This window comes from Plectropomus leopardus, chromosome 2 (assembly GCF_008729295.1).
Source record: "Plectropomus leopardus isolate mb chromosome 2, YSFRI_Pleo_2.0, whole genome shotgun sequence".
Lineage (NCBI taxonomy): Eukaryota > Metazoa > Chordata > Actinopteri > Perciformes > Serranidae > Plectropomus > Plectropomus leopardus.
Window position 1 is genome coordinate 25762586 of NC_056464.1, and position 17656 is coordinate 25780241.

Consider the following 17656-nt stretch of genomic DNA (forward strand, 5'->3'; position numbering starts at 1 on the left):
CCTCAAGTGATTTTTATTTTCTACACAGACATGTACAGAAATTTTGAAAGGTTACATAGGACGAATATAAAACAAATTCAAAAAATATATAATGTTTTTTTTTTAATTATATGAATTATTACAATTATTTCAAATACAAATTACTTTTGGTAGCCTACAAGATTAATAAAATCAGTTGCTTTTCACTCCACTAAATACATGTTCTTGTAATAAAATGATTCAAGTGAGATGAACAGACTAAAAACAGATGACAGTTAAGTTTTACATAATTTTGCAGTTTAAAAAAGATAATAAAAAACATCAATATATAGCAATACACATCACAAAATGTTTAAAATCACAATATAATTGTATCATGACAGTATTGTGACAGTATCGACGAATCATGGAGCCTCTCGTGATTCCCACCCCTATAAATATAGTATGATACTGTATATTTCACTTATGAGAAAGGTTAACATTTTTCCTATGCATTTTACTTAGTAAATTTGATGGAGTGTATATCATAGAGGTAAAATATATTAAAATCATACTTCATGAGTACTCTGGCTTCTTGGAGATATTGTGTAACAGCAGCAACCCTTTGAAAATCTTGGAAAATCCTGTCACCTTTGAGCTTTCACTGAAGTAGCTTACTGCAAATTTTAGTCACTAAAGAGAATCAAAAAAGAGTCAGTGTCGCACTATTCAATTCAGACATTTTTATATACAATCTTTTTTGGTACATGGAAATAGAAAACTCTATAGACAGAAACAGAGACATAAATACAAACCCAAACAATTCTTTCAGTATAAAACAAACATGAAATTGTTTGATAACACTTCACTAAAGTCATTCAGTTATTATGCACCGATATGTTATCAGTAATGTAAGTCTAAATTTAATGTATTAACATATCTCAAAATAGTATCTTTCAAATGTGTTAGCCAAATGTTTTGCACTGTATAGCTTAAACTAACATATTCAATTGTTGAGTGCGACCCCAATATGATCCTTAAACAGTGGCTTATACATGAAGATAGCTGATAATGCATTTAAATCTGTATGACTTCAGTGAAGTAATCCAGTAACAAGACAGGGATCAATTCAGATTTGGGTCTTTTAATAATTGTTGAGTCATTATATTAAATAATGCCTATAAAACAGCAATTAATTTATTAATTTTAGCTCCACGAGTATAAGTTATTTCTGTTTTTGTTGGTTAACGTTGTGTGCCAAAGTTTTTACTTTCTTAACTTGAACATTGAGGAGAATCCCCGTTCTGTTTTTAAGGAGTTAAAAAACAGTGAATTGAACCGTGTCCTGTTACATCATTTCCTCTAAGGAGAGGTGGCTTGGTTTCTACGGGTGGCAGTGCTGTTGTTAAAGCGCTGGATTAGATTTTTGGCACAGGAAATAGTACAGAACCAAAGGATACTAAACATACAAAAACCACACGAAACCAACTTCTATGCTATGAGACAAGATCCAGGTTAGAATTAAAAATGTTAATGTCACTCAGGTACAATATTTACAATCTCAGCAGTTTGAGCGAATAAACTGTGATGATTTAGATGTACAAGAATTATGGTCATATATAATTAATGTGTCAGATTTTGTCAAAATCAAATTAATTGGGGAATGTCTGGTGTTGCTTCGCCCCTATTTATATATATAATGTATTTTCATTTGAATGGGGACAAGATAAAAGATTAGTATCATCCACCAGCCAAGCGCATGTAAAACATGCAAGAAGCTGGTAGATTTGCTTCACTCACTAGCACAAAATACAACGGTAAACTATTAATTTGTGGTAAAATTTGAACATTCACTTGTTGTTTGGCTGGTGGACAAAAAAAATATTTTTTTACCTTGAATGGGACAGTGATTCAATAACCTATATCATATAAATCAACACCAGAATGTGTGGGTAAAAGATGTGTCAGTGCTGCAGTTTACCTGCAAAAATGGTATGCACATAAGATTTTTTGTAGTATATAGAGTGAACTTTGCAAGGCAGGATTGTGGCAGACGTTTGCACGTTTTTGTGCTATTTTCCTCCAATTATTTTACAGTGAATGTCCAACTTCTTACAACTTTCAGTAAATGCATAACCTAAACTACTTTTATGCATGAGAAAATAGCATTTGTCAAGGTTATGCATTTATAATCAGGCCATCAGAAATGAAGAAAAGATTCACTCCGGGGTGAATAATTTGCAGTGGATGGTCTGCTGCTATTCTTATTCTGTGGAAAACAGCAAGTGAAGTGGAAATGTGTGAGAGCGAGAATTTGAGTCAGAGGAATGCTGAAGGCCCCAGCAGTTTACAAAGATTTTCCCAGCATTGCTGTAGCAACCACCTGAACTCTGCTAACAAAAGCTCAGCATTGAGTTAAACCCCCTTAATTGTAAAAAAAAAAAAAAATCAGACCATTTTTCATGAAATAAATTGCTACTTTGCACACCAAATTTTTAGCTACATAAGCAAAAGCAGGAGATGTTTTTCATGACTTTGCAAGAGTGAAATGAGTAAAATAACTGTCAGAATTACAGTTCAAGGGTCAGCCATGTCCAGGAAGTCTTTCTCAGGTGGGGGTCCACCCCGGTACCAGCTACAGGTTGTGTCAGAGCGGCGGATGCAGGCGTACTGCCGAGCCTGCTCCCCATTTAGGCTGTTATCCAGCAGCCAGTCAGTCCACAAGCACTCGTTTTCTCCTGTGGATGCACACGGGACCGTGTAACAGGTGTTGATCTGTGTATAGAAGAGTTATAGAGTCATTCTTTTGCTCACTCTCTCATCTCATTATTTGTACCTTAAGTTGGCCCTCCATTTCATTATACACAAGTTTTGTCGTGGTTGTCCCCCGTGCGTCAAACACTTTGTTAAGCCTCTCTGCATCTAATAGCGACGCGCTAGTTTTAGACAACAAAACCACTTGGTTAGGGTTAGAAAAAATAGCAGTTTAGGGGTTTAAATAAGTTTACTAAGTTACTTAAGTAAGTTACTTAAGTTTGTTAAGTAACATTAAGCGCATAAATGACATCAGTTTCACTTACTGTCATTTCGTAACACCACATAATTTTACGTTAAAACAGCATTGAGTTTTGGTTTCACAGTTTTGTTTGACCCATCCACCTCCCCTCTTTCCCAACCTACGCAGATTTTCTTACTTTTCATGCTGAGTCAGATGTTTTCAGCGTTTAGTATTGCCACAGATGGTCATAGTGCCTTAAAAATACCGTAGAGTGCTTTTGGTGTCAATATAACATGAGTGTTACAAAGCCTTGATGGAGCTTGAGGAAACACACTTGAAAGTATTTTGCACTGAAATGGAAAGAAGGTTTGAGCAGTAGTGAGGGATTTGATTTGATTTCACTTTATTATCAGAATTTTTTCTTAAATTTGTATTGCATCCCAGGACCTCCACTGTTTCACATTAATATTTAAAAAACACACAACATTTAAACAAACAACAAAAGTAAACTTCAAACGCCATATATCACATCAGATATTATAAAAAGTGCATGCAGTGTAAACTGTTTTATATCTACCTTTTACATTTAGTGTTTTTTCCCAGGATCTCTAAGACCTACTTGTAACCCAAACTGTGATTTAGCAGTTTGACAGACTGGGAGGAAAGGATGTGGGATGTAAATTTGGGACTCTACATCTTCTTTGTGGTGGCAACAGCTGATACTCTTCGAATAAGATGTAAGACGGTTAGGATGTCGGACGTAATATTGCCAGTGTGAAAACTTGACTCAAGCTCAAGTGGAATGAGAAAAGTGACCTTTTTGTTTTTCGGTTGCTTTGTGTTTTGAGGCATCTCTCGGACAGATCGATGAGTGGGACAAATCTAAATATGTATGAATAGAAAACGAACAGTCCTTACTCACTCTGCATTCACAGCCCATCTGGTATCTGTAGTTGAGATTCTTCTTCTGTGACAGTGATAAATTGTCCCAGGACTCGACCAGGTCGCATTGGCCAATGGAAATTCTGCCATCACTCCACATACTTCCTGTTTTGTGATATCATAACAGCAACATTGATAATGTTCATCTTGCTTTCAGCAAATGAAGTTATGTTGTATTTAACAGCCTCGGCGATTAGCATTTAATAGCAAACATAAACTCACAGCTGTTCACAGCTAATAGAATTCAGCTTGAATAATATAACTGTGACTGTCAAAAATATGGCCGAAATGTACTGTGTTCACAACACATCTGTTTATGAAAAGACAGCAATACACACATATCTGCTTTCTTGTCTTTAAACTTTTTCCACCACAATTAATGCATATATGTTTGTTTTTTTTAACACAAAAAAACCTGCCAAAAATAGGCGAAAGACTCCTCTCTTTGCCAGTAGATGAGTATGCCTTTCTGTTTTGTTTTCTGGATTCCCATGTTCAGCATCATGAATGCACCAGAAAACAGGGTTAGTAAACAGCAGAATGCAGCATAGAGGTCAGCGAAAATTTTATGGCGGTTATTTCTTTTTTGATATCTGTTACTTATTCAGCCTCTCTTTTAAACATGGTGCCAACTGCGTTGCATAGATATTAGGTCACTGCTTAAGTGGAGACAGACGGAAATTGTGGTTGAGATGACAATGTTGCAGAAGTGCATCTTTGCGTCACATTTTCATCACTGCTTGAGCAGATAAATACACGTGACAAGTGTCATTTGGCTCAGGGGTAAATGACAATTGTAACCTTTCCCACTAAGGGCAAAAGCTAGATATTAGTGTGGATTTTGTCCAGTGGGGAAGGGGCTTGAGAGTTAAATAAGAATATGGATACCACTGTCATGTTCGTACAATTAGCTTAGCAAAAAGATATGAATAATGAGGGATGAAACAGCCTGGTTATTTGGTTTTCTAATGTACAAATAACACAAGATATAACGTCTCTGTTAGTTCTAGCGCATTTTCCCAAAATATCTGCTAACTATTTCTTTAAGAGAAAATTTAGGACAAAAACTGATTAACTTCTTACTGCTTTGTCCTGCTGAAAGTGCAATATAAAAACAGACCATTGCATACTGTACCTGAGAGCAGATACCCTGCTTTGTTGTTGGAGTCCAGTTTGACTCCACACAATGAGGAGAAGACTGGAGTGTACACATACTGGATGTCTTTGGCCTTATCAAAACCTTTGAACATCTGGACACAGAGACACAGTGAGAAGAGAATTGAGAGGAAAAAAGGAAGATGTAAAGGCTCAGTTGTGCTTTTTGCGTGGATGGTCACTCAGTGATGGACTGCTGTGGGATTGTAAAGATGAAACGTTTGGATCATTTATACTCTGTAGTTTTCCCTCACGTGGACCAGAATTCAACATATACATACATATACACAGAGGCAGTGTATAGAAAGTGGCCATGAAGCCAAAAAAGTTCGATTTTCGTGAGCCGAGCAGTTGACTTCCAGTTTAGCAGTCTGCTAACTTGAAGGGTGACAAAATTATTTAATGTTCGGCTCTTCTAGACTTTCAAAATGTCCTCAGACTAAATCGATCAAATTTCATTAGTGAAACGAGTCATTTTGAGTTGTGACGCTCAAAAAAAGTATCCACTGATTTGCAGGTGTCTCTTGGCAAAAAGTATTTTTTGGGCGCCATGGCATTCCACTGTTTGGCCACCAAGAAAACTGCATCAATGCATAATAATACCTAGATAGCCAAGATGATGCATATTCATTACAATGGAGTTTCTTAGACTTACTGGCCACGCCCACCAGTTCTCGCTCATAGCTTTTACATCGTTATGATGACACAGATTTTTAAAATCGCTTAGCTCAAAAAAAAGTTTCACAAAATTTACAGAATTATCATGTAAATTTTGTATCAAATTCATAATACGGATGATCATAATTGACCTTGTTTGCAATTTGAGGTAGTTCCTGACAGTAGTTTTATAGATGTGTTTTTTACAATGGTGGCCCATGGGGAAAATTCTCCTGGGCCCCAGGGGACATTTTGGCTGAAATGGGAAGTGGCCCCCTGGGAAAAAATGGAAGCAAGGCTGAGCAGCTTCCCTGGGAGCCTGGGACAGTACCCGTGTCCAATTGTGTAACATCACTATGGCTGTGCGGATATTTGTGACACTTTGGAGCGGGAGAAAAAAAACTTTGCAGATGCGTCAAACAGAAATCAAGCATAGGCCTGGCCTAAGATAAATTAAAACACTATGTATTGTATATGGCAGCAATGTAAGCAGGTATAAAAGAAGAACTAAAACAGTTTTTATATATCTCAAAAATAAAGTAGAGCTTTTATCTAATGACTCGGTCATCCAACAGATGTGAAGTTAATTAGACAATGTAGTAGTAATAAATTGGTGTATAAAAAATAAATATATTTTGGATTATTAGCTTGTGAGACTTCTACCCAGTATTCATTATTAACATTGTATGGCCCGGTAGAGATGGACATTTGGACCATTTGAAGTGTGTGACTATCTCTGTGTGCTTGAATGCTGCCAAACGACCAATAAGAATGTGTTTACTTTTTCCTTGCAGACAGTACAGACATAAATAATACATCTCTTTCCAGCAGCATAAACAGTAAAAATGATGTATGTCTGCAGCAACAGCAGCATCTGGTACTGCTGTCCAGAGATCTCACCTTGATCATTTTGATTTCATATTGGATCATCTTCATGTAAGGTGAGGAGCTGTTGCTAGGCGACACAATCTTCTCTCCAGAGATCTTTGCCCTTATCACTGTCAGGGAAAGAAAAAGAAAAAAGAAACAGAAATAAAGGTGGATTAAGATTCATTGAAATGTGAAATGAATGGGAGAGACTAGATAGTTAGGTGATTCACATGCCAGAGACAATGGAAAACATTCTGAATTATGTAGGTATATGATCAAGGTAGAAGCTTTTTCATTCATTTAAGTAGATAAAGAGATGGATATGTTTTTTTTCTGTCCTTCCCTCCTCCTTCCTCCTTTTCTATCACTTCGCTTGTCAGTTGTCTTCCTTGCCACACAGACAGTGTAGCTGTCCCTCTCAGTAGTGATACAGGATGTGTCCCTCCTCTCCTCTGGGAGGGAAATCAAAACCCACATGGAATAACAAGTAGCTCTCCGCTTGCACACTCCCATTAACTGACTCCACACAAACACACACACACACACACACACACAGTTATGCATACAGTATATACCACACACGTACCTAAGCCAAACCATGTCTGGCACACAAGTGACTTCACATTTCTTCGTCCCTTTATTGTAGCAAAAGGGTACAATATCAGGATAATTGGTCTGTTGTTCTCGACAGGAAGGTAACACTGAAGACAAAACATTTGTTACCCTTAAAATATTATCAGGGATGCACAATATTGGATTTTTTGCCAATATCTGATATGCTAAAATGTAAGAACTCATTTTGCCGATACCAATATGAAGTATATCCACTTTTTCCCCACCTACTTTTAGTGATCATCAAATTTGTTCTGTATCGGAATTAACATTGTTTTATGCATACTCTAATCGTGATGAGTCACCAGCATACAGAGACATAAAATATAATGCTTTTCAACAATATATGTAATACTCACTCATTGTACAAAATAAGAAAAATACCTCTATTTGGGGTAGATATTTTGTACATGTTCACTTCTTCGATTCAAGAAAAAATCGGTTTGTGATATCATGATAGCACAATGGCCAATTCCGACATTTCATCTTAAAGCAAATATCTGCTGATACCAATGACGTCCTGATATTAGCATGCATCTCTAAATGTTATTAATATTAGTATGTTGCACTCACACAGACCATGACATGCAGTTCACACTGTGCCAAATCAAACTGTGTTATTCCAGACTTCATTACCACAGAACCAGTCTTTTCCTTGCATCAAACCCACAATATCTGCTTCCTTAGACATCTGCATGACTCATTATGTTAACTGCCAAATTAATTTCATTGTCAAACATTTCCTTTAACTAATAATACTGCTGTAGCGCAATCAATCAAAATAATTAAGTTAATTATTATTGCTTTGTCTCAGTTTATCAGAAAGTCCAACATAGTGATTTGACCATGCAGTCAGCTGCATTAACTATTAACAAGGCTTAACAATTTTGGAAAAGCAGTGGCACCACAAAAGAACATACATGCAAACTAAATTTAATGCATGCTTAGCAGAAAACATTGTATAATTAAAACTGGAAGACCAGTAAAACTCAAAATACAATAGCGAAAGCATAAGGAATGGATTAAACAGTGATTTCGTCTGCTATTACATAAACTGCAAATGTCAGCATATCTGGCTATCTAGTAACCTAGTATTATGTTCAAGGCAAGGGGAATCACATACTCTTGATTATACATTATTTTACGGGGTAACAGGTCACGTTTAAAAAAATAAATAAAAAGCATTGTTCACAACAATTACATCCACAATGGGATCCAGTCCTGGAGACTGCTATAGAGTTTGGGGTAACATTAGCAGCTCCTTGCTAATTGGAATTGAGGAAGGTTACAATGTTGTAACTCCAGGTGAAGTTGTTGTCAGAGGTCGCGTTACATTCACCCAACAGACTGGTTAGTCCTCAAGCTAAATGTTTTTTTCATGTATATGGTTAAAATTGAAACATTCTGTTTGAGAATATTAACAAAAAGCTTAAATCTAATCTCCGTCTTGATCATTCTCGTATGTAAGCTTAGCAGCTGTACAGTACAGCCCTATACTGAAATACAAGAACATAATGTCATATAGAGTTCTTTTTTAAAGAAAAAAAGTGGGTTTATTTATCAGAGCAAAAGCCACAGCACTGCTTGCTTAGGTTTAGAAAGATCAAATTTAAAATAAATTAAAATGTCTTAAAATAAGTGCATTTTTTACATAACTTAACAAGTATACCGCTTGATGACTATCAGGTCATGCATGTTACATGGTTTAAAAAAAACAACCTCAAGCTGAATTTGGTTTAAGCGGACATGAACACCTGCCTCCTGGATGAAAGTTTCGTGTTTGTTTGACTCATCAGCCAACCCTCCCTCCCGCCCTACTTGGAAATTCTTGCTCTTCCCACTACATTATTGCCATAGATTGGATGACATTGGAGTTGGTTGAAAAGCTCAGTGCGTCTTATACAGATACTGCAGGTGCCTTGCGCATTGGTTAACAGGGGCTAAAGGCCAAAATACATGGGACACAGTCGAACCGCAGCACGTCTGCTGCAGCATGCCCACAGTAGAGCACGTCCATTATAATCAAGTGAGGCTGCTTTACTGACCATGAAAGCTGGGCCCGTACTGCTAAACATTATTTTTATGAGGCTAGTCTATTTATGTTTCTCTACATGCAGCTCCACCATCCTCCGACAGGTAAAAACTACATAGAACTGGATTTAAAAAAATCACAGAGTACAGTCTGTTTAAAAAATGATAAAAGTGAATACCTCATCATACCTGGGAAAAAACAAAAGCAGCAGAGCTACCTTGTGTGTGCTTTTACATTTAACATAAAGATATCTCAATCAAATCAATGCAGCCTGTTGTTAAAACAATTAATAATGTACTCCTCCTAACCCCACATAACCTGCCGTATTGTCACTTGGCAAAACTCAGTCAACACAGTGAAGCTGCCAGCAACCACATGCTGCAGAGAAGAAGTCTGTGCAGCAGGTAAAAAAAGCCCGTTCTGCTTCACCTACAGGTCACATTGCATCCTTCCCCCATTCATTTCAGCCGTAAGGGACACTGATCAGACTGCTGTATTTGACACCCAGGGAATGAGAACAGGTTGATAAGCAACAACATGAATGTAATGTACTTTCTAATGTACTAATATTTTTTATGGTTTTATGTTGGGAACAATGAAAATCTTGCAATACGCTGCCCAGAGAAAGCCCACAGGTCTCATGTAGATACACCAGAGTGAGATAGAAAAAGAAGAGGGGGAAGAAATGGAGCAAGTGACCTTGGAATCATCATGAAAGAAAGAAAAAGCCACAGTATAAAAGAGAACGAGAATGTGTGACCCTCCATCCCTTGTAACCCTCACACAGCTTTGCAAACCACCCTCATGTTGTTGCTTTTCACCTCACCATGTAACTACACCACAGAGCTCAGTGTGTTCTGTGAAACTGGTTCAGGAGAAAAAGAGTCTCTTTTTTTTAGGTGAACATGAAAGAAGATAAAAATGCAGGCATACAAACAAAAATCCAGACAGGAAGTTAATAGAAACTTGAAGTATGAAGTGTGAAGTGTTTAATCAGAATGCACCACATCGCCAGCAGCCAGACAGTTGGTCCAAGGACGTTCACTTTATAGAAGATGTCAGAGAGCACAAGATGCTCGCTCAATATAACTTTCTAATACTTTAATCTTATATTGCATAATTTAAAGCATGAGACTCAAATAGAGAGTAGCAGTACATCTAAAAAAAAAAAAAAACATTACTACTGCATCCATCAGCAGATAATTACCTTAATGTTGTACATGCCGGTAGATATAATATGTAGCAAGCCCATGGATGGTCTATATTTTACAATAGACTTTACAGTTTCTAACCACACAAGGACACACCTGCTTGTAAACTCACCCACAGACAGGCAGCTGTGACCTAAAAAATGCATGCAAAGAATCACAGCTCAGTTTGCTTTATCTGTTAGTATCGGTTAGTGCCATGAATACATTTCTATTAGTCTTTACTTAGTTCAGTTTAGTAGGTATTTCTATAGCTGGAGCCATAATTTATAACTGCTTGTACTTTATGTGAGGATTTCAGTTTTGTTCATCTTTAAATTTCTACTGTACTATATTTACATATAGATATGTACTTACTCCGCTACTACATTTACTTAACAGCTATAGTTTGTATATATTTTGCAGATCCGTTTTTTTTAAATGATAAGCATATGCTTGATTGGCAGTGGTTTTTTATAATCCTCTTGAGAGAAATATTCACTGCAAACGCAGAGTTGTCTCAGTCCTGCAGGTTAAGTGTTGATGTCTATATTCAGTGTAACTGAGCACAGCAGTTTCCATTTCTTTGTTTGATCCACCTAGAAAAACACAAGCATGTAAAATCTTTAGTTAGATTGCGTAATAGCCGGTAACAGCACTTTTTGACCCATTTGACCAACGGTGAAATACAGTGCACGGCACAGTTGGGCTTCTGTGTTATACGGTTGAGAAAGTGTAGCAGAAAGGGCTGTCTGACAGCCAGGTGTATTGGTGAAAATACTCTAAATATAGCATCCATTTTGACTGATACTGATTTTTTGTGAACCCCCGTCCACAGCAATGTTTAGCCTCAGGGTGTGAGTCCTGTCTGTCTCTGCAAACAGGAAGTGCAGCATCCTCCATCTACTGTATGTAAACCAGTGACTATAGATAATTACCTCATACAACAAAATCTCAAACTACCTCTTTGGGAAAAAAGATCACTCACTAAAAGAGTATCTGAATACTTCCACCATAGGTTCATGGCACTGTATTGTTTTTATAGGCCAATGTCACATCTACTGTGAGAAATGAAGCATCAGCACACCCATCTCCACAATACGATTACACCACTGCATAAGGCCGTCATGCTCACGACACAAAAATACACTGTCAAAGATGACTATCACAAAATTGCCCTCTTTGTTCAGTTCAGCTCTTTGATCTGCACTTCCTTTGGCAAGAGGAAACATATCTGAAAGAAGATGAAGTGCTCTGGCAAATTAGCAGCCTCATTTAATTCTTCCCTTCGAGCAGAATAATAGGTCTATGTGCCCTATTAATGGTAAGCAATCAAATATGGATCAAATAGTTGGCAGTCTGAGGGCTGGCCACGTATCAGTGCAGAATGGAAGAGCACAGAAGTTGCTGTAGCCAATTAAGCAAAAATAGTACAATCATTTTTCATTATAGCAGATCAGTAGTTTCAGTTGGATCACCTTCCAGACATTATAGTTTTTGGGCAGTGATTGTTAAAGACATTGTAGGAATTACCTGTAGTAACTGATCAGAAAAGCTCCTTTTTTTAAGATTTTTTTTTTGGGCTTTTATTGCCTTTATATGACAGGACAGTGTGGGTGTGAAAGGGGGAGAGACAGAGAGGGGGAGACATGCAGCAAAGGGCTGAGGTCGGATTCGAACACGCGGGCACTGCAGCGAAGACACACCCTCTGTACATGGGGCACCGCTCTATCCACTGAGCCATCAGGCGCCCCAGAAAAGCTCCTTTTATTCCAAGTTTGTTGTCTCTCTCTAAAATGATTCTTGTGGCCCAGATTCTCTGAAATATTTACCCCCCACCTGGACGTCTTTGAACTGCGCAGGCTAGGTTACCCGCTCAATTCAGTCGCTGCAGCTGTGTTATGAACAGGAATGAGGACAGGCAGGCCTGCAGAGTGAAAGTGGCTGTGCATCTGCCCCACAACCACATAAGCAAAGAGAAATATTGCAAACTTGTACCATGAGAACTGATGTAGTAAGTAACTTCCTCCCTCCCTGATGAATCGGCACCCTTGTCATGCTCACAAAGCTGGACTGTCAGCAGGCTTTCACACTGATATTGTTAGTATGCAGACCATTAGACCAAGCCTATAGACATGGAAATGAAGTGGGGAGAGAGAGGGAAAGCAGGAGAGAGAGATGGAGTAGGCTGTGTTGGCATGGCTTGGCCTCCGTCCAACACACTCACACTCGCACACACAATCCCAAATACACAAACATGGCCAGGGAATCGTCCAAGGTTTGTCCAGATGGGATATTACTCAGATGTACGACTTTATTCAAAGGGCTCATCGACTCTGACAACACTGTCAGGTCAACTTAAGGCCACCACCAGCCTATGCTGAGGAAACAACTAGCACAGTGTAATAACGGAGGCCACTGAATGAACACTTTTCTTAGACATTCTTAGTGTAAGTGAGGGATTTTCCTTCTTTGTTATTCATGGGTCCAAAAAGTTTCACCCTACCTGAATGGGACCACTGACTCTTGTGTCCATTCAGAGGTGGTCTCATACATTTAAGACTAAATACAGACCCCCATCTAGAGTATGCCCTGAGGAAATGGGACCCTATTACGAAAGAACCTGCAGTTAATTAACCATTTTGGAAGGCCTGCCCCTATGGTATATGTTAGTATGCCTGTCAAGCTTTCTGCTCCTGCACAGTACATACACAGTTCAAGTTTGATAATGGTCATCTAGGAATTCTTTGTAATTTTTGAAACAGTAGAAAGTCAACCTTTATCTAAGGTTAACAACTTTTCAACTCTACCTAGGAACCGTCAATTGTGCCAGCTGCAACAGCAATTGTCACCAGCATATTTTATTGTTGCTAACTAGCTGACTAATAAGCATTAGCTCCACAAGTTGGTTGGTCAATGACAGAAAACTTTCTTTTTTTTTTCTTTTTCAAATGTGTATGTTTCCCTTTGTATCATTCTGTGTCCCCTTTCTAAATTTGGGATCTTTGGCAAGTGCGTGAACAAAGCAAAGGCATGAGTTCTTCTTTATACTTAGCAGCAGTTTGTGACTTAAGGTGCAGATAATTGATCTGTTGATCCATTCAGAGCTGATCAGATCAATGTATGAGAGGAGCAGCTGCTGCATGTGAATACAAACTCTTAGACCAAGCAGAATTAACGGTTAAGATTCACTTTTATTGCACCTGACATTTGCTGCTCCATCTGTGCCGATAGTACGCGCTGCGCTCCTGGAGTGTGTTGCACTAAATAACTGAACGATATATACTGTATATTTCAACAGTGCTTCTAATAAACAGCCCAGCTCCAAAAATAAAAAGTCTATTCACGGTGGCAGATGTTTTAGTTGTGGTGGGCCGTCACAGATGAATGAATGTGTGGGACACCTGTTAAAGACTGAGGTGAAGCAGCATTGTTTTTGCACTGCAGAGTAGAAGTAGTTAGCCCTGTTAAGACACACAGCTTAGTTTCAGGGAAAACTATGATCAAACTGTTATTTTGTTAGGTAAGGACTGCAAAAGCTTTAGGTTTATGCTTGCTGTAGTGTCCCTGGCACAAGGTTTGCCTGTAAAAGAGTAACGTCATCATTACTTTAGCAGGCTCTGAAAGTTGTGGCCCTTGGTTGAGCACCTCTGATATTTGTGTATGCCCACTGCATTTTTAATTTGATGTTTGAGGGAGAACTGGCCATGCAAGTTCACCTGTACAGACATCTCTATAACTCTTCATTGAGAGACCACAGGGACAGACAAATGGACATAAGCTGCCTTTCCATCACAGGCCTTTGGTAAATTAGCTTTGGAACCAAAAGTGCCACCTACAACCAGGACTCTAGATCTGTGTATAGTTTTCACCAAACACAGTACTGTTACGTGTGGGTGGGGTTGTCGTCACTGCTCTGTTCACCAGTGATACAGAGTGAAGTCTGCTCCCAGTTTATCATCCACAAAACAAAAAGAGTATGCTGCAGTGAGAGTCTCTCTATGGGATATTTATAAATGGCGTGTTCATGCATTGACTCCTTGTTGGGCAAGAGCAGGGGTTTATTCTGTCCGAGAACACATAACGAAGCTCCGACAGTCCGACACATATTTTTTCTCCAAGTGAGGATAAGATTCCACCTTAAAAGTTGCCGGCAGTCAGCCCAGTAAAGGAAATGAATTTCATATCTCAGTCTCCATCTGCTGTTAGAAGCTGTGAAACATCCTTTCATTTTATAATGTATAAAAGCTCTCGCTCAGCCCTAAGCATACAGTGTTGATTCTCTACCAATAAATAAACAGACTGCAGTGTTTCTAGCGCCACCTTTTAGTACTGGATTTGTGTGCTAGGTACCCAAAGCAGAGAGGTAATCAAAAATGGAAACGGTTCAAAAGGGTCTAGAGGTACCATCCACAACTTTTCACAATGGAAATGCAGAAAATGCATACAGACCTGAACTTAAACATACCAACCTGCTGGTGGAAACGCCCCATTAATTTGTGGAAATAAACAGCCACCAGACTGGGGAACGAAGAGGCTTTTTGCCAATGAGTGTGGAAAAAGCTGAGAGAACACTATAAAGTCAAAGTAAGTCTTATGGACAGAGTAGCAATATAAAGCGGCATAAAAAAAAATTTATTGGGTGAAATCAGAGTGAAGTGTTTATCCTCTCTTCACCACTCCTCAATTTAAAAAAATTTTGAGGTAAGCGACAGTAATAGTTGAAGTACACACACGCAACATACATTGGTGTTTACTACTGTTGCCAGGCAGATTACATTTCCAGTAACGGCAAGACTTTTCTGTTTGTACCCTCCCTGGCATTTTGGAGCCTCTGTGGATGCTAGTAGCTCAGAACTATCTACGGAGAACGGGTTCTCAGTGTCACACACAACTATAAACAAAGCATAACATCACTCTAGCAGCGTCCAAAACTGGCTCCTTCACAGGGGCTAAACACAACCCCTCAAATTCATATCCCCATGCAAATTTTGGGTAAATCCAAAGCCCAACAGACTTACTGTAACTAGTTACAGTGCTTAACTACGGTGAAACAAATTGGGGAGGGGTTTAGATAATTATCAAATAGAATCTGTTTTGTTTGGGTCCAGTTAAAATGGACACAAGCTGAGAAAAATTAAGCAAATTCAGAAAAAAAGTTCAGCATGTCAGGTTTGCATTACTTCAAAAGATGTTCATTTCAATAGTTTCAGGGTTTTTTTATTGGTGATTTACATGAGAATAACATGCCACTTGCATTGCTATGTCTTCTTAAACATTTTTAAGGTTTTAATGCGACCAATGAGATCCACAGAACAAAAGACCCCAAAAGATGGTCATAAAACTAGACCCAGTACTAAACCAGGGTAGGCTGGATGAGACTTGGTTCAGGTCTGTTCCAGTCTAACTCATAAGGCCTTTATGAAAAGACAGAATAATCAAACAGTCATCTAACTCCATCTCATTCTTTGATGACACACTTCATACGTAAAACTCTGTCCTAAAAACACTGCCCCAAATACTCTCATTGTGTTCTCATAACCCAGATCTAATTTAGCGTTATGGGCATTTTGAAAACAGGTCTCAGCCTCCATTTTATACGGACTACTTTTTTTAAAACACATTTTCAGACCTTCTCTAAATTCTTATTAAAAAAACAAAACTAAAATGCTTCAAATGCAGTTTCTTCATCCACTTTCTCTTTCTCTGTGCCTCTCCCCTCTGCTGGAGTGTAACCTTTGACAGAAGCACATACTCCAGCTTTCCACAGTCTGGAGCCAAGTACTCAAAGTCAGAGCAGAGTGTTGGTTTTGGCCTGTGCTTAGACAAAAAAGAACTGGATGATGGGAGGGGGGTGTCGGACAGAGAGACAGGCGGACAACCCGACAGACAGACAGATAGATAGAAAGTAGGCCGGGGCCACTTGGTGCTGGCTGTTTTTTTAGGGTTTGTTGTTGTGTGATTGAGAGCAAGAATACTCAATTATGTAACTATAACAAACAGATATCAGGCTGCCCTGTCCTCAGATAAGAGCACAAGAGCTAAGTGTGTTCATCTTGGGATAAAAGAAAAAAGATCAGTCAGAAACAGCTACGTGTGTGCTTGTAACCTGTTAACTAGTAATCAATGCTCTCGCACTTCACCTCACTTTTATTTCATGTAGCCCTCCTATAGTTCTTTAACAAGTAAAACTGTCGAGTTTAGATGTATGAAACTGAGCATTTCTTTGAATCAAATTGGAAAAAAAGAAAGAATAATAAATCTATATTTCCCTCAATTAACTCCCCAAGAAAAGTTGGACCCTTAAGCTTTATTGAATTGTTGTCACAGTGGGTTCTCACTATGGATAGTATTTCTTTTTCCCCTCTCAGAAATTCCAATTAAGGTGATCAATAAGCCAAAGCCTGTTTTAAGATCATACACTCCCTTTTGCTTATGCAGCATCTAAAGAACTTAAAATCACTATTATTAAATGCAGTAGCTTTTTAATCAGACACTAAATAGTCAATAGTTATTAACTTACCGATCTCAGCGCTGCAGAATAGCTGCTGTGGGTGCGCTGGATGGCAGCTGCATCCCTCCACAACTTCCTCCATGCCTGCTCCAAGCAAAAGGAGCACCCAGAGCCCCAGACACGCACTCCGCTCCTGGGACATGGCCATGACAACTCTGGCTGCCTCTGACCGCTCCACCACTCGATGAATGCTCGGCAACCTCTTCTGATCCTGTTAAGTTCCGCGGGAAAAGCAAATCAGGCAGCAGCAGGGGGAGGATAAGACAGTAGAGTCGAAGAAGTAGGATGAGCTCTGCTGAGCTGAAAAGCAGCTGTGGACAGAAATGTTTTCATAAGTTTAATGTACAAGTCTGAATTCAAGCTGGAGCAAATAAGTTGAAGGGAAGTGTTGCTGCTGCCACTGCTCTCTCTCTTTCTCCCTCTCTCTTTCTTTTTCTCCCTCTCTCTCTCTTTCTCTGTAGACAACACACAGAGAAACTTACAATAGTTGGATCCCCTCACACTCTGGTCTTGAATGCTGAGAGGGTCGCACACAGGGAGCCTCTTATGTACTCAACAATTTAGGGACAGCCTCCTCAAACGCAGGAAAGAAAAAAAAACTACCATCCTTTGCCTCCTCTTGTCCCCTTTTTTGATGTCCTCCCTCTTCTCTCATTGGCTTCTGAACATGTAGTCATACAGTTAGTCATGAAAATTATGACCGATTAAAGCTGGACAAGTTTGTGAAGCAA

At 38.8% G+C, this 17656-nt stretch overlaps 2 protein-coding genes across 4 annotated transcripts in view; one reads left to right on the plus strand and one right to left on the minus strand.

Moving 5' to 3' along the window:
* syn2b (synapsin IIb) overlaps positions 1–17656 on the plus strand; it is a 106549-nt gene that overhangs the window by 68241 nt on the left and 20652 nt on the right. The gene's annotated exons all lie outside the window — the stretch shown is intronic.
* On the minus strand, positions 238–17520 carry LOC121957670 (metalloproteinase inhibitor 4-like). 3 transcript variants are annotated; one of them, XM_042506396.1, is made up of 6 exons: positions 17408–17517; positions 16935–17236; positions 6611–6708; positions 5034–5148; positions 3879–4003; positions 238–2733 (listed from the first exon to the last, which is right to left on the minus strand). In XM_042506396.1, exons 2-6 carry the CDS (start codon positions 17071–17073, stop codon positions 2536–2538), a joined length of 675 nt encoding a protein of 224 aa, XP_042362330.1. In that variant the 5' UTR covers positions 17074–17236; positions 17408–17517; the 3' UTR covers positions 238–2535. The 3 variants fall into 3 exon arrangements, with proteins under 3 accessions (XP_042362330.1, XP_042362339.1, XP_042362349.1); XM_042506415.1 differs by having other exon boundaries at positions 2588–2733; positions 3875–4003; positions 17408–17520; XM_042506405.1 differs by lacking the exon at positions 17408–17517 and having other exon boundaries at positions 16935–17359.

Bases quoted from the DNA above. Each gene is read 5' to 3' on its own strand.
- LOC121957670 (XM_042506396.1), bottom strand. From the start codon at position 17,073: ATGGCCATGTCCCAGGAGCGGAGTGCGTGTCTGGGGCTCTGGGTGCTC. The intron at 4,004-5,033 runs GTACAGTATGCA...ATCACAAAACAG, and splicing joins AGCAGGGTATCTGCTCTCAG to GAAGTATGTGGAGTGATGGC. The intron at 2,734-3,878 runs GTGAGTAAGGAC...TTCTATACACAG, and splicing joins AGATGGGCTGTGAATGCAGA to ATCAACACCTGTTACACGGT.